Below are 24,079 nucleotides of genomic sequence, written 5' to 3' on the forward strand. Positions count from 1 at the left end.
CTCCCAAACCACTCTCCCCATGGAAGCCATATGGAAAGTGATTAGAGCCCAAGCCAGTTCACAGTGGACTAATGAACCTTGATGCCCCTGAAGCAAGACACCATCCAAAAATTGCTGGCACCCAGCAGGTACTCAATAAATGCTACTTTTCCTTCCCCAGTAAAGATAACCCTGACATTTTAAGATTCAAATCAGATGCCAGAAACCGTTTCCCTTTTAGAGGCACTTTGGTCCAAGGATAAATCAGGGGAAGGGGAGTCCCTATTCTAAATTCCAAGACAACACTTACTGACTTAACATATATTTATTAAGCACTTAGTACATATCAGGCACTGGGAATAAAAAGGTAAGGCCTAGTTTTTGCCTCACGAAGCTCAGTCTGGTAAGACACATCTCCACACCAGCAAATGGAGCAGAGTTGGAGAAACGCTGGGGTAGAGGTAATTGAGTGTGTAGAGGGGCTAGAGGAGAGGAGACACGAAATAATGGGCAAGGCTGGCAAGATCAAGGAAAGCTTCCTGGAGGAGGTGATGTTTGAACTGAGTCTATTTGATGCACAAAATGGACAAGCAAGAATTTTTAAAGTGGACAAGGGGTTTCAGATGCCCATGAAGGTGCCATGAGGACAGCAGGTCAGCACAGCTGAAGCCAAGGACAGGCAGAGTGGGGAGAGGAGGAGGCTAGGGAAGCCAGCAGAATCAGACTACCAAGGCAAGGTGTCTCAGGTTCAACCAAGAACTTCATTCATTTATTATCTCTTTACTGAGAGGCTGTGTGGTTCTCAAAGATTTTGGTCTCAGATTCCTTTCCACTCTTAAAAACTTTTGAGGACCACAGAGCTTTTTTTGGGGATCAAATTTCTCAACTATTTACTATATAAGAAACTAAAATAGACATATTTCAAATATTTATGAACTCACTTAGAAATAATAATAATAGATTTACATGTTAACATAAATAGCATAATTTTTTGTTAAAAATGCCACACATGAAAAAAAATTGAGGGGGGAAGAGAGGTATGGACTTTACATTTTTGCAAATGTTAATGTCTGGCTGATGAGAAGAGCTGGATTCTTGAAGCTGCTCCTCCCTCAGTCCGCTGCCACAGCACCATCATGTGTCCTTGAAATTCTCCACTGGACACCCCTGAGAGAATGAGAGCAGGAAAGCAAACTGCATCCCAGAATCATCATGAAGATGGTCGACTTCACAGACTCCTGGAAAGGGTCCCCCCACCAAAGATCCCTGGAGCACACTTGGAGAGCAGCTGTTTCAGGAACGGGGTGAGGGGTGGGGAGTGGGGCTCATCTAGAGTGGCAAACCAACCAAACACAAAAGTCTCAGCTTTGGTGGAGCTCATGTTCTAATTGGGGAGAAACAAATAAGAAAAGCATATGGTATGTCTTAGTTATAAGTGCTGTGAAGACAGAAACAGGAAAGGAGGCCAGGGAGGCTGAAAGAGGGGGCTGGCATTTTAAATAGCACAGCCAGGGAAAGCGGTTTTGGAGTGAAGACTTGAAGCAGGGGAGGGCTCTCCCCCAACCACGTGGATACACGGACGGACGAATATCCAAGCAGTTACCAAGACCTTGGAATGTGCCCATGTGTTCAAGGGATAACTGCCACAGTGTGATGGAGGTAGGGAAAGGGGGCGAGAAGAGAGGGCAAGGGCAAGGGTGGCAGATCAGATGGAAACTTTAAAGCCACTGAGAGGATGCTGACTTTCACTCTGAGTGGGTGGAAGGCACTACAAGTTTGCAGTGGAGTGATCTGATCTGACTTTGATTTTTAAGTGATTTACTCCAACTACTGTGCTGAGAACTGGGGGGAAGGAGGCATGGAGGCAGAAGAGTCAGGAATTTACTGCAGTAACCTAAATGTTGGGTGACGGTGGCCTGGACCAGGATGGGCATGTGAAGGCTGAAAGAAGCAGGCACACTAGATATATTTTGAAGTTGAAATAGGAAAATCACTGAAATAATTTAAACAGGGAGTCACACGCTCAGATTCGCTTTCAAAAATTATTTTACCAAACAGAATATTCACACAGTCCCTAGTGTCACCCCACAGCTTACGCACCTGTCATCATGGGGAAATGCACATTACACTGGAGAGGGCGGGTGGTCAAGTGTGGCATGGTTAGCAGCAGGGTGGCTGGGCATCACACGCCTCATAACGTGGTCTCTCGTGCCTCCCACCTCATCCCCTGTGCAGGAAATGTGTGGCCTGAACCTAACTATGAGGAAACCATAAAGCAAATCCAGAACGCTGATGTTCTGTACATCTGCAAAGAAATCAAAAGCAGTAAGGATAGTCAAGGTCAGGGGAGGCGACAGGGACACGTCACAGCCAAAACTACGCCTGGACCTTGATTGGGTTAAAACATCCACCACAAAGGACATCTGGGGAACAACTGGGGAAATCTGGATATGGACGGCATAGGTGATGTTCTCTTTTACGGTGGTTTGTTTTCGGCTGGACACAACAGTGTGTGGGAGAATGCCCTTTTTGGAAAGCTGGATGATGGGGTATGTAAGGGTAAGGTCACAATGGCTGCAGCTCCCTTTCAACCGGGTTGGCAAAAAAAAGAAAAGAAGTGATGAGAAAAGAAAAGTGTATTTATTGAGAGAGAATGGCTTGGGGGAAGAAAGAGATAAGGGAGGGAGATGTTAAAACAAGATTTGAACAATTGGTAATTCAAAGGCCTGCAGGTGCTCACTGAACTCTTCTTTCAACTTTCCCATGGGTTTCACATTTTTTCAAAAAGCTCATTTCCCATCACAGCTTGATCAGGCACTGCTGATTTAGTGCTCTCCATCTCACAGGAGGGAAGCGGCCTTTCCCAGCCCCACCCCAACCATACCCAGAGCAGAGCCTAAGAACAAAAAGGCTCCACCCCACACATCCCAGGCACAGTGACTTCCCAAAAGCCTGCATGTTCACAAACAAGAGCATCTATGACCCAACAACATAGGGACATGTTAAGTGTCCCCACGCAGACTGCGGGCAGCCGGTCCCAGGTCTCGCAGCTCTTTAGAGCATCTCCCCTCAGCGCCTGGCACAGGACCCATCATGTGCAGTTGATGATTAAGGGTGGGCACTCAGGGAGTTCCGGGTTTGCCTTCCAGCCACTGAGCAGCTCTCCTTCCAATGGGAAGAGGGCTCGTGCAGGGGGTGGGGGGCCCACAGCTCCACATGAATAACCAGGCCCAGCAAGCCTCTCCCTCTCCACTTTCTGAATTTCCCTTAACAACGAGGGGACAAGACCCTAGCAGGTCTTGGTGGATCAGGCAAATAATACACAACCGTCTTCCCTAGGACTCCAAAACTTATAATATTCAGGGCCTCAGAGGTCACCCCTCATGTTTCAGATGCACTGGGACCTTTTTTGTCAAAATGAGATCCAATGAGATCCAATGCAATGCATGAACTGTGATGCTGGATCCTGATTTTTTTTTTAATGCACTATGAGAAACATCTTAGGGACAAATGGAGAAGTTTTAACATGGACTTGGTATTTTCTTAGGCGTGATAATGGTGTTGGGGTTCTATTCAATGACTTCTTTTTAAGGAGATAATTTCTGGGACATTTGGGGTGAAATGTCATGATATCTTCTACTTTCTGACATTGCCAAACATTAAAATTAATTGATTCTGGATAGCTCGCTGATCATTCTTTTACCTTTTTTATGTTTTAATTTTTTAACAATAAAAACATTGGAGAAGCAAGCAAGATCCAACTTCCATTTCTTCCAAGAGGAGATCTGCTCACAGTCTGAGTCTCCCTTTGGCCTGAGAAGTCTTAGTGGCCACAGCCAGGGGCTGGTTGACCAGAGGCTCAGGGCAGGCAGCCTCCGCTGGCCTGGAATTAATGCCCTAACCAGATGTTTCACTGGCTGCCGACTGGGGCTAAATATAGGCTGTGACGCAAACCCACCTACTATCCATTCAGCGAGCGTACTAGGAAAACAGCACCCTGGGGGCTGCAGGACACGCTTTTCCCTGTGCACAGGGTGAAGTCACTCCTCACTTTCAATCCCATCCTCCTCTGCTTTAAGAAAATTAGGACAAGAGAAGATGCACACAACAAACCAACAACATGATGACAGTTGGTGGGAGCCAGTGCCAGCTGTGGGAGGAGGTAACAGCCGTGTGACCAATCGCTCCTGGGGTGACTGGCAAACAGCATGTGCCAACTGAGGCCCCTGCACTTAGGAGCTGTGTGACCTTGGACAGACCACTTCCCTCTCTGAGTGTCAACTACCTCTGCTGTGAAGCAGGAATGATAACACCTGCCTAATGGTCATTCAAAGGACTCGGTGAGATGGGGAAACTCCTTTGTAAACTGTAAGGTGCTGTCACACTTGAGAACCCCTATTCTTTCTTTAAAAGTCAGCAGATACAAAGATTGTTAAGCCCCTACACCTAACCAGGAGGTACCATGATTTTTCTTTCAATCGACTGACTTTTCTCACTAAAATAAATACGGTCTTAACCTAACCCAAACAACATCTATGAAATCATAGATCTAGGGCACTAATTATTTTCTTTAACACATATTACACTTAGTGCATACATATTAAACTTTAAAATGTTCCCCAGGAAACCTAAAATCACCTTGTGGACCACCAGAACCAAGCAGATGGATGCCATTAAGGCCCTGCCCCGTTATTTTGCAGATGGGAATCTGAGGCCCAGAGAGAAGCTGTCACTCCCACAAGGTCACATAGCATATTAGCCTTCAGTCAGCAGCTGTGACCCAGGTCTCCAGACTCCCAGGCCAGTGCTCACACCACTGCCAGCTGCCCTCCCTCATGAGGAACAAAGAGTTCTCACGCCCTGGCATATCCTCTCATAAAAGAAAAATAAAAAACTTGTTTCTGAAGGACAGTCATGCAGGCTCTATTTCTGCCCTCCTGCAGCTTCAGGGAGCCCGCTGGAGACCCGACCAGGCACCTTCTGACTCTTCAGGTCAGCTCTCGCCTTTCCCACAGAGGGTGGCAGTCAGCACCACGGCTCCCCGGGAAGCTAGTCCCCGCTCCAGGGCCCTTGCTCCTCTAGCAGCATCTCAGGGAGAATGGGAGGGCTCCTGTATGTCTAGGAAATGTTAGACGAGCGACTAAAGGACCTACCCAATGAACAAATAACCCATCCCCAAACAGCCCACCTCTCTTAAAGGCATCTTTTTCCCAAGGCTGAACACCTGGGACAGGAAGGCACCGAGAAGTCTGTCAGAAGAGAGAGTAAGGCTTGGTATTTACTTGCAAGTTCCCTAACCTCTCTGAGCCTCTCTTTACCTCAGTCTAGAATAACATCACTGCCTCTTAGGGTTGCTGCAGAACTAAAGAAGAGAATGTCTAGAAATAGATAAATAGAAAGTTTCTTCTGTGTAGCACAGGGAACTATAGTCAATATCTTATAATTATGTATAATGAAAAGAATATAAAAAGGAATATATGTATGTGTATATATGACTGAAACTTTATGCTGTACACCAGAAATTGACAGACTGTAAACTGACTATAGTTCAATAAAAAAAGAAAAAGAAAGAAAGAAAGAAAAGAAGAGAATATGTAGGAAAAAACTCAGCCCAGCACATAGGAAAAGCTCTTCAACTGTTAGCTTTAAAAAAAGACAAAAGAGTCCAGTTATAAATAAATTAATGCTAGGGAAGTAATGTACAATATGATAACTAGAATTAACACTGCTGTATGTTATATATGAAAGTTCTTAAGAGAATAAATCCTAAATTCTCATCACAAGGAAAAATTCTCCATTTCTTTAACTTTGTATCTGTATGAGATGACCAATGTTCACTAAACTTCTTGTGATAATCATTTCATGATGTAGGCGAGTAGAACTATTACACTGTACACCCTAAACCTATACAGTGTAGCATGTCAATTATATTGCAATAAAACTGGAAGAAAAAATTAAAAATTAAAAACAAAAGAGGAGGAAGCAGAAGGCACAACCAGACTAGAGAGAGGGCAGCCTGGGGGGATTTTCTAACTGCAAAGGGGAAAGTTTAATTCTAAGTGAGGCAAGCACTAGAGGAGACCGCAGCAGAGAGGGAAGACAGAAACAAACAGGGCCCATTCCTGCCTCAGGACTGTGGGTCCCTGAACAACTCCTGTCCTTGTCTTGTGTCTGCTCTGATCCTGAGCCCACCCCCCACCTTGAAATCAGTCAAGCTGCTGCCCCTGTGGGAGCCCAGAGCCCAGCTCTTCCCTGCTGACTGAGCCTCCTGGGAGCCTCTAGCCTGCCCCACCCTGAGCACAGAACATCTGCAGCTGTCCTGAGCACACTGCTAGGACTCGGTGACTGCCAGCTTCTCAAGGGACAGAGGTGGGGCTGGCTCATCTGTCCCCATAGCCCAGCACAAGGCCAGGCAAACAGTGGTCCCGGTGAGAGGCTAAGCAGAACCAAGCCAGTGGTACGCACCAGCGTTTCTGCTGCCCGAGTTCTTTCTGGCTCTGCAGGGAAGGCCAGGCTGTGATAAGCCGCACATCAGGCCTCTGTACCCAGGTGCAGCAGCAGGCCCGTTTACAGTGGGGACACCCATAATCTGAGCTGGAGAGGATACCACTGGGGTAAAATCACTGAGTAGTGCCCATTGTCCCCTCTGAATGCTGGAGGGTGTCCATTGGCCACAGGGATTCAGAACCAGAGGTACTTGCTGTGTGGTCTGGTCTCAGTTTCCTCCCCTCTGAAAGGAAGGAGTTGCACCACATGCCCTCCATGACTCTCCGAAGTTCTACCCAAAGGGAACCCCCAACCCACATTCTAACTGACCCAAGTGATGGGTGACATACCAGTTCTGAAAGGTTGTAAGAGAATCACAGATGTTTTAAAGCCCCTTGGAAAGCAATTTCAATTTATTTTCAGAATCAAGAAGTCCTTCCTGAGAGCTAACTTGTATTCCTTTCCTCTGTTTTAACCACTTTCTATCAGGTTTTCCTCGCAGAAGCCAACTGTAGAGCACAACCTTTGACCTTTGTGGACAGACAAGGGCTGGGAGGAGGCGGAGCCTCATGGAGCAGGGCCGCTTGAAGGGCGGAGCTGCAGGAGGGGCGGGGCCAGCAGGCGGTGGGGCTATGAGCCTGACCTCCGCCAGCCTGGCTCCTCTTCCCTGCCCCATCCTTTGTCCTCAGTGTTCAGCACTACCCATGGAAGGGAAAGGGATTTTTAGGGCCCTACTCAATTGGGTCCCTCCCTAGTGAGGCAACACGGTGAAGCAGAAGGGGATTGCACTCATTTTCTGGACTGCTGTAACAAATTACCACAAACTGGGTCACTTAAAACAACAGAAATGTATTCTCTCACAATTCTGGAGGCCAGAAATACAAAACAAAGGTGTTGTAGGGCCATGCTCCCTCTAGAGACTCTAGGGGGAAATCTTCCCTTGTCTCTTCCACCTTCCGGGGGCTCCAGGCATTCCTTGGCCCCTTGGCCTCTGCGTTCACAGGACCTTCCCCTCTGTGTGTCTGTCTTCTCTTTTGTCTCAAAGCTCCCTCTGCCTTTCTCTTATAAGCATACTTGTCATTCAATTTAAGGCACACTCAGGTGATCCAAGATGATTTCATCTCAAGATTCTGAACCTAATTATATACAGAAAGACCCTTTTCCCAAATAAGGCCACATTCACAGGTTCTGGAACATGACCATATCTTTCTGTGGTGGGGTGGGAGGTCACAATTCAACCCACTACAGAGCTCACTGGTCACAGTCAGAAGTCCCCATCCTCCCAGTAACTGGGCACTACCTCATCACCGTGGCCCCAGGCAAGTTCATCACACCCATTTGGAACCCTATTTCCCCACTACCTGCTGCACCTCTCCTAAGGGAGTCAGAACTGCAGGTGGCTGATACTCCACAGATCATAACCAGCTTTCCAACATGATGCTGACACATCAGCATTTCTCAAACTGGAGACACAATTAAAGGTAAAAATGATCACAGTTCACCCACTAAGTGTGTAAATCCCTGACTCAAGAAACTTAAGTCTGGGGGGGTAGGGGTGGGTATAGCTCAGTGGTAGAGCCCACATCTAGCATGCACGAGTTCCTGGATTCAATCCCAGCACCTCCACTAAAAAATAAAAAAGAAACTCAAGTCTGGTTCTATAGAAACTTCTTCAAGTTACAAAGTTAATTATAGAGAAGTGTTGCCTTTAGAGCAGATGAAAGGATGTTATAAAGATAACTAAAAGGAAAACAAAATTCTAGAACCATGGACCCCTCCCCCCTCCTCCCAGATACATCTAGGTCCCCTGTAAAAGCCCAGCCTCCTACTCAGTTGCCCACAATCCCAGGCTGGGGATCTCCACACACCTGTGCCAGCCCTTACTTGCCCAGACTGGGCCCTGCCAACTCCCCCCACTCCACACAGCCCTTCCTCCACCCCCAGTTAGCACTCACTCTTCCTTTCTGGGACTGCTCCCTCAAGGTGAGCCTCTCCCAAATGTGCACCCCATCATCCCTGGCCCACAGAGACTGTCCAGATTGTCAGCGATGAGAAGTTTCAGCAAGACACCTGGGATTCAGCTTGAGAGTTGGCTTGGAAACCCAGCCACTCCCATCAGAATTCCCTCACAGATACCACCATGAGCTGTGGTTTCTACTCCAGCTGTGTGTTAGAATCACCTGGGGAAGCTGAAAAATTACAGGTGCCTGGGTCCCACCCCAGACCAATGGAAATCAACTCTGAAGATGGGGCTTGGACATGTACTTGTAAAATCCTTGAGACAGGAGGCCTCAGAGGCCCTCTAGCCTAAAAGGGTCTGTCTTTTGACCTCAGGAAGTGACATAGTCTCCAAATTCCATGCCAGCCTTGGAAGCCAGCATCCCACTCGCCTCCTGCCAGGGAATTTGACCCCAATCTTTGACGGGGGATGCTGGGGGCTAGCCTCCACCCACCACACACTGCATCCAGCTCTGGGCCACCAGTGCCCAGCCCACAGTGGGTGCACAGGAACTGACCACCTGACACCAGGCACCTCTGAGGTCCCACCACACTACACCCAGCAGAGCCCATCCTCTGATCGAAACAGGAAACAGCACAAGGAGCCTTGTGACTTATCCAAGGCCACCCATTGCATCCTGGGAGGGGCTCTCCCACGGGAAGGGGGAGGGCTCTGAGCTTTGACCAGGTCAAGGCTGTTTTCCTTCTACCTTCTGGGCAAATATTTACTTTCTTGCAGGCCAAGATGCAAATGCCTCTGCTGGTAAGAAAGTCTCCCTGGGAAAGAATTAAATAAAACAGAGAAGGCACCATTTCCATAGTGAAACAGCTCTGGTCTTGGGGATGGAGGCAAATGGTGGGTTGTGTCAGTCATATCCCCTCTCCAGGCCTCAGTCTCCTCAGCTGTAAAACAGGACAAGTGTCCCAGCTCACACAGTTGTCCTGAGCATCCAGAGAAGTGAAACGAAGTATCGTGAGGCAAGTGCCAGGTAGTGGCTCTTCCTGCGCCCCAGCCCCTCTCACCAACACCCAGCGAGCTCTGGCCTGGTGATGCGTGCCTCCCACGCTACTGCATATCACACAGGACACTCCACCAAGAGCCCTGGAGCATCGCCTCATCCAAGCCTGGCCCCATGTGAGGTAGAAAGGCTACCCCTTTCTACAGACAAGGAAACTGACTTATCCTGGCCACCAGTCAATCAGATTTGCTCTTCACCCATCAAACAAGACGTGCTCGTTCTCCTAACCTGCTGCCTGCTAGAACTGGGCAGAAGCCTCTGGCTGCAGTCCTCCCAGAGGGCATTTCTGACCTCAACATCCAGGCCCAACAAACATGCCATTCTGCGGTAACCTACCCTTCTCTCCCAGAGCCCATCTCCAATCCTCCAATTCTCTACCTGGCCTCCGTGCCCTCCAAGCCCTGCTCCCACCACCTGGAAGTCCTCTCCCAGGGCTCCTCTGCAGTCACGGCCAGGCAGCCAGGCAGGAAATCACCCACCACCTCCAACTGGCCGCTGCTGCCTGATTTCAGTTTCCATCTCCCTGTGGGCTGAGCTTTTAGTTTTCCCTGTTTCCCCTCCCCTGGCCTGGGCGGAAAGGCCCAGCCTGGAACTGAACAGCGCACCTGTTGAATGGCTGACATTCCCCGGCAAAGGCAGACCCTGCCCCTGGGCTCCCAGAAGTGCTTCTCCCAGCTCCCCTTCTCCAGGTGCTCTCAGAGCCTTGAGGATACTTCTGGTTTGGCCTGTCTGGCCCCGTGTGCCCATCATGTGGCGCACAGCCTCACTGGTATATCGCTAAAGCCCAAGAGGTAAGAGGTGGGGAGGACCCAGGCCCCAGAAGAAGCCACATGCTGTCTTGAGGGGTCAGACTTTTCTGCCCAAGAGCAAGGCCACAGCTGGATGCTCTAGGCAGGGCACTCCCTGCAGAAAGTAGCTTCCTCTTATAAGACAAATTTCAGGAGTTCTCGTCACATCTTGTGTTCCAGCTCCCCCTGAGCTCTGCAAGGCCCCCAGGCAAGTCTCCATCCCACCGTGGACACCCGCCCTACGGTATGCTGGGTGCTGTTGAATCCTCAATCTTGCAGGATCCTCCCCACAGCCCTCTGGTGTATCCATAGAGAAGGCGTCCAGGAGGCTCAGACTTGGATCTTTACCCAGGGTCACAGCAGAACCAGCATTTGATTCATGTCTCCAGGGGGCACTGCCATCAGGTCCTGATGATTAAACTTCCCCTCTCGGTTATTAAGACCCAAAAGTCCTCATACGACCAGACCCCTGTCACCTTCTCCACCCACAGTTCGGCCCTTCTTAGGCCTCCTCATCTGCTCCAGCCATGCTTGCCTACCTCAGGGCCTGTGCACTTACTTCTCCTCCGTCTGAGACGCTCTCTCCAGGCCTTTCTTCTGGCTGGCTCCTTCTCACTCTTGGAGCTCCTCATAAAGGTCTTCCACAGCCACCCCATCTAAAGTAGGAACTCCCATCTCTTCCCACTTGCTCTTTGAGTTCTTCCTTAGCACCTATCACAAGCTATGTTTATTTACTAGTGTGCCTGTCTTCCAGAGTTTGGACCAAGCCTGTCTTGTTCATAGTTGTTTCCTGGTGACTATCACAGGGCCTGGCATACAGAGTAGGCATTAAATAACTATTCTGTTAACTGAACAAGCAAACAAACAGTCCCCACCCTGGAGAGAATGGCAGGTCAAAATGGGACTCTCCTGCCTTCCACAAAGATGTCAATTCCAAACCACTCACATCAAGAGGTTCCCTCTAGAAAAGGTCTATCTTTTCAATCCCGTATCCTAGGATTACCCAGAAGACATCTTTCCCCGTCTGTCTATGGAGCCAGCTGGTGTAGATATTTCACTATCAGTCCCTAATCTGGTTTACTCGGAGCCGCACCTGAGGCTGGCACTGAGTCACCCAGAGAGAAGAGGCACGCGGCAGGGGGAAGGAGGAAGGCAGGTCATCACTCCTGCTTCTCAGGAGCAAACAACCAAAGGCAGTGAGCTCCCAATCCAGTCCTGCAACTTAAAATGAGCCCCCTCTTACAGGAAAAGGAGGGTTCATGCACAGAAGCCTAGGCTAAGTGCAAAGAAACTCTTAGGGCCTTATTTGCTCATCTGGAAAATAAGTGCCTTAGAATGCTTTCCAAACCTCTCCTAGGGCTGCCTGCCTGATTTTCTGGATTTTAAAGTCCCTGTGGCCGGGATGGGGGTGGGAAGGGCCTCTCTGTGACCCAGGTCCGAGCCTGGGCCCAGGTCTTCTCTAACAGCCTATGAGGCACAGTGATCACTTCTCCAGTATGAAGCCGCCTCACTTTCTGCTTGAGTTTCACTACTTTCTCTATGAAATGCTTCCCTCGAACAAGAGGGAAATGGACCTGGCCAATGAAGCAAACACATTTTGTTTTAAAAAGTTAAGTATGTACATATACATATAAGGAGATGTCCAAATGGGTGTCTACCCCAACAGTGGTTCTCTCCCTGTGGGAGAATCGAAGGTGATTTTTGTCTTCAATGTGCTCACCTGAATTGCTTGGAATTCTTTGTAGCTATGTGCACATATTATTTTCACACCAACAACGCTCTTTTCCAAAGTTAGAAATTCCTGCTGCGCTTAAGTAGGAGGCCAGGTACCTGGCTCCTTCCATAAGTGCCGTCCTCTCCCTCCACCCTGAGCCCTGACACATGAAGGGATCACAGCGGAGGGGTGGGACGATGGCTGGTAAAGGTCACAGGGACCCCATGAAGAAACTGGAGTCAGGCAACCTGGGTCCTGGTCTGTCACTAACCTGCTGTGGGGTCTCAGCTATTTGCTTCCTCTCTGGGCCTGTTTTTCCCTCAATAAAATGAAAAGGTCACCCTAGAGATGCCTTCAAGGGCCCTTCTAATTCCCAGTCTATGACTCTCGAGCGTCTAGAAGAATAGAGAGGGAGGTAGGAAAGGAATGGCTCTAAGTAGCTGGTGTAGTGTTTATCACGCACCAGGCATTGCTCTAAGCTCTTCCTATAATTAATCCATTTAATGTCTCTGCAACTCTCAGGTAGGTCAGGTAGTGTCGCCCACTTTACAGATAAGGCAACTGAGGCACATGGAAGGTAGTGCCTACATCACTCAACCTGTAAGTGCCAGAATTGGGGCTTAAACCCAGATAGCCTGATACACAGTCCGCGCTCAACCATTAAACCTTAGGGAAATATAAAGAATCACAGGCCAAACTATGATAATGGGGCCCATCTTGGAGAAGGCAAGGAAGAGTTAATATCGCCTCTGGCACTTTTAATCTCTACCAGTTATCCACACCCACTTCCTTCCCACTCACTCTTCAATACCCCTCAGCCCCGACACCCTTATCCAATTGAAAACTACCTCACTGTCAAGGCAGCAGGCGTGGTGCTGTCTAGAAAGCCAGTGTCTCCATGATCAGCCCAGCCCACTTTGCAAATTCAAGGCATCAGCAAACCTGACTGAGGCTGGCTACACACGCTGCTTGGCCTCTCACCCAGGTGTCCATATCTCCAATCCTTGCTTCCAAGATACAGGTTGGACTCAATCACCCAAATGCAACAAGCCTCCCCTGAGGACCCACTGCGTGCCCAGCCCTGAGCCCAGAATTTAGAAGAGGATATGAATGAGCTACACTCCTGACCTTCAGGAGCCCACAGTCCAGCGAAGAAAAACAGTCGTGTAAACGGATCTCTTGGACACCCTGTGGTCAGTGCTATAATTAGAGGTGTGTCCCTAGTGGGCTGAGGGCACATGTGTCAGAATGATTCACCCAAGTGGTGGGAAGAGGAGGCTCCAAGTGCCTCTGGGTGAGCTCATTTCTCACGGGGACACCTTCGGCTGCCTACAGAAGGAGCTGGGAGTGAGGGGACCTGGGGGCCTGTGCCAGCTCTGCTGGGTGATACACGCCCCCTCTGAGCCCCGAGGTCGCCTTCTGAAAACAAGAGGGCCCCCAAGCGTGGGAAGGGAGATTGTTGTAAATTGTTCGTCATATTCATGTGGACTCCCAGACTGAGAGAAGTTTTCATTGCTCATTTCCCTTCTCATCCTCCCAATCTCATCAAGGAGCAAATCTCAGCTTCAGTGTCAGTTTGTCTTTATGCCTCTTAAACACTTGTCCACCAGCCTTTTGAATGACGAGGGCAAGCCTAATGTTCACAGCCCACAGCACCCACAGTATCTAGCTAGTATTTAATAATGCTGTTTTGTTTTCCCTGTGCTATATTTGCTGTAACTGTTACCTGCTATTTCTGATAAGGAATATTGGTTTCCCCTTGGCATCGGTGATATAAAAATACATTTTAAATAAATAAATTTGAACATAAATACAAAACAGAAACAGACTCATAGACATAGAGTACAAGCTTGTGGTTGCCGGGGGGGCGGGGGGAGGGAAGGGACAGACTGGGATTTTAAAATGCAGAATAGATAAACAAGATTGTACTGTATAGCACAGGGAAATATACGCAGGATCTTGTGGTAGCTCACAGTGGAAAAAAAATGTGACAATGAACATATGTATGTTCAGGTATAGCTGAAAAATTGTTCTCTACACTGGAATTTGACACAACACTGTAAAATGACTATAACTCAATTTTAAAAAGTTAAATAAATAAATAAATATAAATAAATTTGAGTTTAAAATAAATTTTAAAAATAAATTTGAGTTTAAAAAGTGAATCCGTTTAAAGTAATATATTACATGTAAATAATAATATAATAGTTATAGTCTCTATGTATGGCATTTGAACATCTATCAAAATTTTAACTGCATATACAAAAACAGGCAAAGCTGTTCTGTGCTGTTAGACATTCCAATAGTGATACCGCTAGTGGGAAGGGTAAGTGACTAGAAGTGGACACAAGGGGGGCTTCTGGCTTCTGCTGTCCATTCTGTTGGTTGACCTGGGGGCTGATTATACAGGGGTGTTCACTTTGTAAAAACTCATCAAGTTGTAAACATTTATGGTGAGTGCATTCCTGTATGTATGTATATGATATACTCTACCCCAGTAATTCCACTTCCAGACATTACCCTGCAGACATACACATATATTGTGCAAAATGACACGTTCAAAGATGCTCACTGCAGCACTGTTTACAGCAACTGGAGATTGGAAACAACCTGAGTTCCCCAGCTGGGGACTGGTTAAATAAATTTTGGCAGAGCCTACAGTGAATTCTATGCAGCCATAACTAGAGTGAGACAGTCCCTAGCAGGGCTCCAAAGTTTACATGGATTTAAATTTAAGCGAAAAGGTAAGGGCAGAACTGTGTATGGTGTGCTACTTTATGCAGAAAAAAAAGACATATAATACAGGCACTTGTTTGTGCCTAGGACATCCTATGCCTAAGATATTATCTCAGAAAAGAATAACAAGAAACTGCTAGTATAAGTCCCCTCTGGACAGAGCAGGTCAGGAGAGAGGGGTAGGAGGGAGGCTTACCACTGATGATCACTCTTTTGTACTTTTCAATTTTGTACAATATCCTTGAATTTCCTATTTGATACTAAATTTCAAAGCAAAAAGTCTTACAGAAGGTACACAGCTATGGTAAAATGTATGGCCCCTTAAATACTGAGATGAAAGTGTTCGCACTTTGGGCTTATAAAGCAAGTAACCCTTGGCCCCGCTCCTCCTCCCAAGGGATGGCATGGAGATAATACACTTTCCTGTAATGGTTTCCAATTAATAGCAAACCCAGTCTAGGACAAATTACTTAAACTGGGCCTCCACCCTGCAGTTAATTCTGGCACCTGGAGTTGCCCTGGCAAAGCTGACAGGTGGCTGAGTTCTTGGCATAGGTGAGGAGATTTTTAAGCACAAATACTTCCAGGGATGGGAAGTTAAATACTTGGGAAGGCAATCTCAGGTGGTGGAGAGGAAAGATTCTGAGTTCTGAGTCTCACCCTGCCCTAACAGAAGCAGAGCAAGGTCCACAGAGTGGTCCTCTCTCAGGGCTGCAGGGGACAGTGACAAGTCAAGGCTTTGAAAATTCGAGTTCAAGTTTAACTGTGTAACTTTCTTTTGCATAGCACTTGGCTTGCCCACATATCACTATCTCCCCACCTTGCTAATCCTAAAAACAATCCAATGAGGTGTGGGACAGGATATCAGTTATCCATTTTACAGACGGGAAAGTGGAGGTACAAAAAGGTTTAACAGACTGGTCAGTAATTACGTATCAAGAGAAATAGTATAGCCAAAAACATAACCTCAGCCTTCCAACTCCTTATTTTCTCACCTCCCTACACAACAACCTTAGCCTTCCCTCTTTCAGCTCTGACCTACAGAGAGAGAAGAGCTTCTGAGGCCAAACAAGGAGCAGGGAAAAAAAAAAAAACCCCCAGAATCAGAATCAAGGAGCCTATGAGACCATCTAGCCCAGCAGTTTTCAACCCTGAGTACACACTAGAGTTACCTAGGGAGTTTAAATAAATTTAAGTAAATACATATGCCAGGGCCCAGGCATCTGCAGTGCTTTTAAAATTCTTTAGTTGATCGTGATGCAAATTTGGGAGAGAACCGCTGAATGACAGCTCAAATTATCCCCAACTCAGCTCTACAAACAACCTTCTGCCTCCTTGGAGCCTCCATCCGTGCATCTGTATGACATCCTCTGGCCCCCAAATATTCCATTCATCTGTCTTCCACATTATTACATAGAGTCAGAGAACTAGACTGGGAGCTGGGCAAGTCAATTCACAGCTCTGAGGCCCCAAACAGCGAAGTGACTTGCCCAATATCTCCCAGTGAACCAGTAACCGAACAAGACTAGAATCCTGACCCACCAGGCAAGGTCACATCCACAGGAGGGTCACAAGCAAAGCCAGGACTGATGGCAGATCCAGAAGTTCCTGCCAGCAGAATAGACTTAGCGAGAGCTGAAGAGGAGACCAGGAATGTATGCGTGTGTTTTGGAGGAGATGGGTGTCAGGTACCTGGGCAAGTCTGCCCTGCGGCACACTGTGGGTGTGGGACTACTCTAGAGTGGCAGGGTGGGCAATGGCCTGCAGAAAGATGTCCTCGTTTCTAGGAGGGGGCCCAGCTTGGTCTGAAATCTCCATAAAGAAATTCAGTCTATTGGGTCAGCTTACCAGGAGGGCTCAGCTCCCCTGCCCGTAGCAATAATAATGGCTCACACTTCTTGAGTTCTTTGCTGGTCCCTGTGCTAAGTACTGTACTTGGCCTGTTTCATTTAATCTCCACAACCATGCTGAAAGTTTGAGTATAATTACTGTCTCCATTTGCAGATGGGAAACTACAGCCTAGAGAGTTAAAGTAACTTCCCCAAGATCACTCACATAGAAAGTGGTAGTGGCAGGATTCAAAGCCTGGTTAATGTCTAACCATTACCATCCAGCCCCCAATAAGACAGAAGAGAAGGCTAAGCCCAGTGACTTTTTTTAGTTACTGAGCCCTAGGAGCAGCGGGAGACCTCCCCAGACACGATCAGGGAATCCTGACCACAACACGGACAAGCCATCCTCCCTCCACCCAAGAGGAAACCGAGGCACAGTGGGAAAGCATCTTGCTCAGAGGCATCGGTAACTAAATAGGGAAAACAGGATCAGGAATTCAGGTCTCCGGACCCCAGTTCACAAAGCCTGACCACTTCTCCACTGACAGATGGGGAGATGAACTCAGTAATACCCGGCAGGCGGGGTGGGCGCGGCCACCATGGTAACCGCCGCCTACAGCACTAGCGGAAGCGCAGTGGACTCGCAGAACCAAACTGCTATTACGGTGCACACAGGTGAGCCACGTAGAGCTCCTTCATCGTAGACGTGGCCAATGAGCTCTAAAGCTCTCTATCGGGCAGCTGAATTTCCCGGTTCCCAGGTAAATTGGGAAGAAAAGCCAGAAGCGCGCCCCCGGAGCCCTCCCTGGAGCAGACAAGTCTGGACCCAGCCCCCGGCGGTGTGGGTGAACAAGGGAGTGCGGGCTCCCGCTCCCATCCCGGGGCGCGAAGGGGTCACTCACCCAGAACACTGTGGAGTAGATGATGAGCGAGAACTTGAGCCAGAGGTAGGAGAGGCGCGCACAGTAGCGCACCTGCTCCGAATCCCCGCGGGGCATCCTGGGCTCCCGGGCCGGGTCCCTTGCTGTGAGCAGCCCCACCTGCGGCTGCCGGCCGGGTTCCCCGCCCCGCCCCGCCACCGGGTGCTCGCTCGGGGACTGACACCCGCCAGCCTCAATCACAGCCCGGGCCCGCGACCAGTCAGTTCCAGCGGCCAATGAGAGAGAGGCTGAGGCCCAGCCTCTGGGAGGGGGCGGGACGGGGGCGGGGCTGCGGCCCAGGACCCGGAGGAGGCGAAGGGAGGGTCGCGGGCGAGGGTTTTGCGAGGTTGCGTGCAACTTCGGAAAGGCCTTTGCATAAGGCGCGGAGAGGGTCGTTGTAATGTATACAGCGGCGCTCCAGGGAGAGTGCGAGTGTGCCTCATGCAGGGTACATAGAAATATCTGCTTTCCACAGTTGTCAAGAGAGAAGACTATGGGAAAAGAGCAAGAATTTACCGCTAAGGTGTTAGTGTGCAAATGAGTGTGCAAGGCACGAATGGAATAAGGAAGTGGAATTGTTCAGCCTAAGGGGTCGGGAGGGCAGCATCTAGGAAGGTGAAGCATTCCTGTGTCGGGCTGGGCCCCCACAGGGCTGGGGCCCCCGCAGTTTCCTTTGTAATAGAATCCCTGTTGAAGGCCTTTCCACAACAAGTCTCTGTGGCCAGGTGAGATCCCAACTCTGCCCCAAGGGCCTCCTCTTCTGAGAAGCCGCTCTGATCCCCAGGCCAAATCAGTGACCCCCCTACCCTGGCACACATTCAGTCCAGGCCTGACACAGCCACTCCACACCCAGCCTTTCCTCAGCCTGGGGTCTGTATCTGTATTCCTGGCTGTGAGTCTGTCTCCCACAGCCCCTGCTTGACTCACTGCTGTTTCCTTTCCCTGAAAGCCTAGCTCAGTCTGGGGCTTGGGAGCCAGGCAATCCGTGTTTTGTGGCATTCGGGAATTAAACATTTGGCTGAGAGGTTGAGAGCTCAAGGCAGTGCTGGGTGGGGTACCTGGTGGTGACAGCAGGAATGGCATGCTTGTCCAAGTCCCTGGCCTTGGACTCCCAAGCCTCCCAGAGAGATAGACCGGGCTGGCCCAGCCCCCAGGGCTCTGTCCTAGAAGGAAGAAAGTAAGGTCGGGGGTGTGGAGAGAAGCAATGCCCTGCCCTGGAGGGGAAAGGCAGCCAGTTTCCTGGTACACAAGGAGCAAGCCCAGCAAGGTTGCATAGAGACCTGGAACCAGGGGGCTGCTGAGGGTCACCTTCAAATGAATAACTGAGGGCATCTACCGCAGGGTTAGAAGCTGTCCTTTTTGTCCTTTAAGGAGGAAGAAACAACTCTTTATCCCTCTTTGTGGGACTAGCTTCCCTCACCCAGCCCCACAGAGCTAGTCTTACAACCACTCTTTAAGACATTTGTCTCCATCCCTAGGGAGGCTAGCTCAGCACGTTGCCCTCGGAGGGCTCGGCTGTCTCCCTCTACCTGGGGGTTAGCCTCCTAGCCTCCTTCCCAACTCGGGTTTTCAGTTGCCCCCGGCTGTAGTTCTGGCCTCTCTAGCTTCACTCTCTCTGGTCTTTCAAATCGTCCCTAGTGACATGCACACACCTGAGTGGTCCCTCTCAGCTCTCCCTGAGCCCCTGTGCGAGGCCCTGAGGGATGAGGCTGAGACACCCCTGCAGAGGGAGCCTGGAGCTCTTTGGGGCACAGCCCTTCCCAGGCTCCTGAGCAACTTTGTCGTCTCTCCTCATCCCCAGCCTGACCCACAAGGGCCATGGGTTGCTCCTCAGACACATTTGCAAACACAGAAATCTCAGAAATGACAACCCATTTTCAATTTTTCCCTCCTTTTGCCAAGAGCTCTGGGCTAGGGGTCAGCAGGCCTGGTGCCAATCCTGCTTTTGCCAATAACTCTTTGTTAGAATATGTGGCATAAATAGTGCAACATACAGGTGTAAGTGTGACCCTGGCTGCAGTTTAGAACCACCTGGGGAGCTTTACATGTAGTCTGATATCCAAGCCCCACCCCAGTCCAGTTTAGTCAGAATCTCCACCATTAGGGCCCCGGGAATCAGTATTATTGTAAAGGTCCCAGCAAATTTCTAAAGTGCAGCCATGACTGAGCATTACAAGCCTAGAGGTAATCATGAGGGTGAGGTGGTCAGTCAACATTTTTCAGAAAGGCCACACTCCAGAGGGCACTCAGCTACCCAGTAGTGTGCTGGTCAATGTTTAAAAACTGACTCTCTGGTGGTAGTGGTGGTCGTGAAGAGGCAGGGGGACCCTGTTAGCACTTTCCGCAGTGTAAATACTCCCACCATGTCTGAGATGTGCACAATCACACAGTCAGCTCAGGACAGCCCTGCGGGTCTCCCTGTCTCAGTACTGATCAGCAGAGAGAATGCCATAATGAATGTATCAGTGAGATTCACAGTCTACTAGCCAGCATAACAGGTATTAGAAATAAGCTCTCCTTTGGTGAAATTAGTGCAGGCACACCTCGGAGATATTGCAGGTTGGGGTCCAGACCACTACAACAAAACGAATACCACAATAAAAGTGAGTGACATGAATTTTTGGTTTTCCAGTTCATATAAAAGTTATGTTTACACTATTCCATAGTCTATTAAGTGTGCACTAGCATTATGGCTTTAAAAAAGCAATGTACATACCTTAATTTAAAAATGCATTATTGCTAAAAAATGCTAATCACCATTTGAGCCTTTGAGGCATAATCTTTCTGCAATAGTAACATCAGAGATCTCTGATCACAGATCACCATAACAAGTAATGAAAAAGCTTGAAATATTGCAAGAATTACCAAAATGTGACACAGAGATGTGAAGTGAGCAAACGCTGTTGGAAAATTGGGACTGACAGACTTGCTTATTAGCACAAGGGTTGCCACGCACCTTCAGTTTGTAAAAAGCACCGTATCTTCAAAGCAAAATAAAGCAAAGTACAATAAAACAAAGTATGCTTGTAGTACTCAAGATACGTAGGTTGGCTAAAATGATTGAGGGGCACCACCCATTCCTTCCTCAGAGTGAAAAAAAAAATTCCCTTAAGGATGATGCTCTGGGCTAAATCTGTGAGGGGTGCCATATCCCACGGGATTCTGGTTGCCTACTATAACCATCGGTCTAACTGGATCCTGCCTCTAGAATGTTGTATTTTTCTTTGTTTTGGGGGAGTGGGTAATTAGATTTATTTACTTATTTATAGACTTTTTTGATGGAGGTACTGGGGATTGAACCCAGGACCTCATACATGTTGAGCATGTGCTCTAGCACTGAGCTATACCCTCCTCCCTGTTGCATCTGTCTTGAGTGGACCCCTCATACAAGGTGACAGAGCACCTAAAAGGACAGAGAGCGGGGCCTTCCCTGACTTTACAGACCAGACTCTATGAACCGGTTTTGTGGCTACTTGCTAGTAAATGCTTGTTTTACAGATATTTGTATGGGTAGCAGAATTTGTTCTGAGATCTGTTTTCATGATAACCTGGCAGGGAGATTGTAGGGGGAAATAACTAACCGTCATCATTAGTGGCTACTAATATTTACAAAAAAGAAACCTACGGATTATGCACAACTGACTGGGCTCACAGAAGTCTGCATCCATGCCTCTGTTCCCCCATCTGTGAAACCATGAGGTTGGACTAGTTCTAACAATCTTAGCTACAGTCCCCACAAGCAAATCAGTCAGGAGATGTACACTGAGCTTTTCATACTCGTCAGGCCCTGCCCCAGGCTCTCTGGATATAAGACACACAAGAGCTTCTATTCTCTTCTATTGGGGTGTGGAGGGCTGTAGGACATGACAACAAATACATGAAAAGGGTCATTTCAGGTACTGAAATGTACTGAAGATCCAGGAGAAGACTTTTCTCCAGTGGGAAGTTCAAGTCCTCTGTGACCCAGCAAACGATGTGCCTTCTCCCTCCACATTCTAGCGTACCAGCAGCATTCCAGCTACAGGAGACTGAAATGAGTTAACTACATGGTTTAACGAGCAACTCCGAACAATACACAGAGACTCAAATATTAAGAGTTCAATACTGGTTAGAGTTGAAACTTTACATAGAGTTATTGTGTGTTACTGTAAGATGGTAGTACTGTGAGATTTTACAAAACAAGTGTTTTATAAAAAAAGGATCTATCAAATTAGTCTGGGAAATGCTGGACTTCTTCATAGCCTTTAATGTGAAAATGTATATTGTGGTCTCTCCAAGAGGAAAAGGAGACGCAGCCTTCCCCAACTACATTTGACTGCACAACGCTATTTTCCCCAGACACCAGTGTTAACATCTCAAGGAACTAGTATCTCTCAGGATGGACTCAGGGAAATACTGCCCCATGAGACTGATCCCTAATTCTTTTGGAGTTGAAAGTGACCTCTTCAAAGTTATATGTGTTTATTTTTATACGTTGATCAGCAATTGGTAGTTCTATTAACTTTTCTGTTTTTATCCTTTGTACGTTTTTAAATTAAGAAATAGATTCTTTTACAGACTTGTGGTTACCGGGGGGGGGGGGGCGGGGTAGAGGGTGGGAAAGGATAGACTGGGATTTCAAAATTGTAGAACAGATAAACAAGATTACACTGTATAGCACAGGGAAATATACACAAAATGTTATGATAAATCACAGAGAAAAAAATGTGACAATGAGTGTGTATATGTCCATGTATGACTGAAAAATTGTACTGAACACTGGAATTTGACACAACACTGTAAAATGATTATGAATCAATAAAAATGTAAAAAAAAAAAAAAGAAATAGATTCTTTTAAGTGGCAATGACAAGGGCTGACAGGCTGAGAAAATGCCATTCCTGCCTCTTCTCCGCAGAAGGGAGGGGCCCTTCCGGAAGAGACTCCAGGCTGGTCCGACAGAGCTTTGACAGAGGAGGTCGGCCTTGCTGGGGCTCAGCCAGGCATCCAGGAAAGCAACCTGGGAGCGCTGGCGGGTGGGCTGATGGGCCAGGCCTGCGTGACTCACTGGGTGTGGTGGGGCGGGCGCCCAGGCATCGTGGCTGCATCAGTAGCTCTACCTGTCACTCGGGAGGGCAGGGCAGCTGCCTCTGTAAGGCTGGGTGCTGCTGGGGGAGGGGAGTCTCAGAGGAGGTGGCAGGGCCCCCAGGGCAGTCAGAAGGTACCAGGAAAGAGGCCTGGGGACACAGAAGTGGAGTCTGGACTTGGTCCGGCAGCTATGGAGGGAGGAGTTTAAGGCTTTTACACTCAGAAGACATACATGGATCTGGTGGCCTCTGCCAGGACAGCTGACGGGCCGCAGCATGCTGCCATGTGCTGGTTGTCAGGGGATCCCCCGCAGCCTGTAAGGGCAGACTTCCATCCCCTCCTGGGCTCCCACAGAGATCCAGTCACACAGACATCTGATGAAAAGCCTGTCCCGGGAGGGCTCAGCTCTTCTCCCAGACTGACTCCTTTCTCCCACTTCCTGTATTTTTCCTCAGGCCACTTCAACTTCCTGCTTCCTGTTTGCTGGGCATTCAGCTCAGCCGCAGCACCTGCTTGTCTTACATACCCACGGCCCCCTCGGCCCTGCTCAGAGGAAACAGAAGGCACAACACCATTTTCTGTTGCAAACATGTGTTAACTGAACTGCTGTTTTTGTCTCTTCTGTGGGGCATGAGAACAGCTCTGTGTGGGAAACAAGACCGGAGGCCCAGTCTCAGAGTGTGCGCCCCAGGTCACACAGCCCTTTAGGGTCCGTGCAGGGACAAGAACCTGGGGCTGGTTCCCACCTCCTGCTCAGCCTCCTCAAGCTTCCCTCCAGATCCTGGAGCAGTACTGGCTCCCTCTCTGCCCAAGTAAGTGACCCTGAGCATTTCACGACGACTGTAGAGAAACCAGGCCAGTCTGACTCCTGGAGGGCCAAGTGGCGGGCTGGGGAAAGGCCCGCGCAAGGCTACTACGCAGAAGCCGGTTCTGGTCTGGCTCCAGTTCTAGAACCAGTGCAGCGCTCTCATGGCTGCCGTAGGGAACCTGTGTTTAAAGTCAGCTGGGGGTGGAGGGGGTCATGAAATTCTTCTAATAGAGGATCTAATTCTCCTCTAATTTTATTCTCTTGTGAAGCCAAACCAACTGCCCCTAGAACATCCTCCAACTCAACACTGCTGCTACCTTTTTAACAAGACCCAGAAATGTATTTTACATTACAGCTCAATGTACATACAAAAGACATATCTGAGCAAAAGTCGCATGAAACACACTCACCCTTAGCACATGATGCATTCTTGTATGTTCTGTATTATCCCTGTTGTTTTAGCACTAGTCACAAGCCACTGTTTGAAACCATGAATCTAATTCAAACTACTGATGAAACGCCTCCAGAGAAGCCCTACCAGGCCTGTTTTAGCAAACAGGGAAGTCATCAACAACATATGTTTGCACAAAAGTACTTAGGTATTAACCAAAAGCAAAACTTTTAAAACGTGGCTCAGGTGAAGCCTGAAATTGCCTTGATCAAGCACTGACTACACATCCCTCCCCCCTCCCCCTGCCCTCCACTCACTCTCTGGGTGACATAACCAGGAAGC

At 48.5% G+C, this 24,079-nt stretch overlaps 1 protein-coding gene across 1 annotated transcript in view; it reads right to left on the bottom strand.

Annotated features, from left to right (window-relative positions):
- The window catches only part of TSPAN15 (tetraspanin 15), a 48,464-nt gene extending 30,812 nt beyond the window's left edge, over nt 1-17,652 (bottom strand). Inside the window, exon 1 of the mRNA XM_006212891.4 lies at nt 17,455-17,652. Coding sequence (XP_006212953.2) covers nt 17,455-17,550 — 96 coding nt within the window. The 5' untranslated portion in view covers nt 17,551-17,652. The remainder of the gene's footprint in view (nt 1-17,454) is intronic.
- Between the last annotated feature and the right edge of the window lie 6,427 nt (nt 17,653-24,079).

Source organism: Vicugna pacos, chromosome 11 (assembly GCF_048564905.1).
Source record: "Vicugna pacos chromosome 11, VicPac4, whole genome shotgun sequence".
Classification (NCBI taxonomy): Eukaryota; Metazoa; Chordata; class Mammalia; order Artiodactyla; family Camelidae; genus Vicugna; species Vicugna pacos.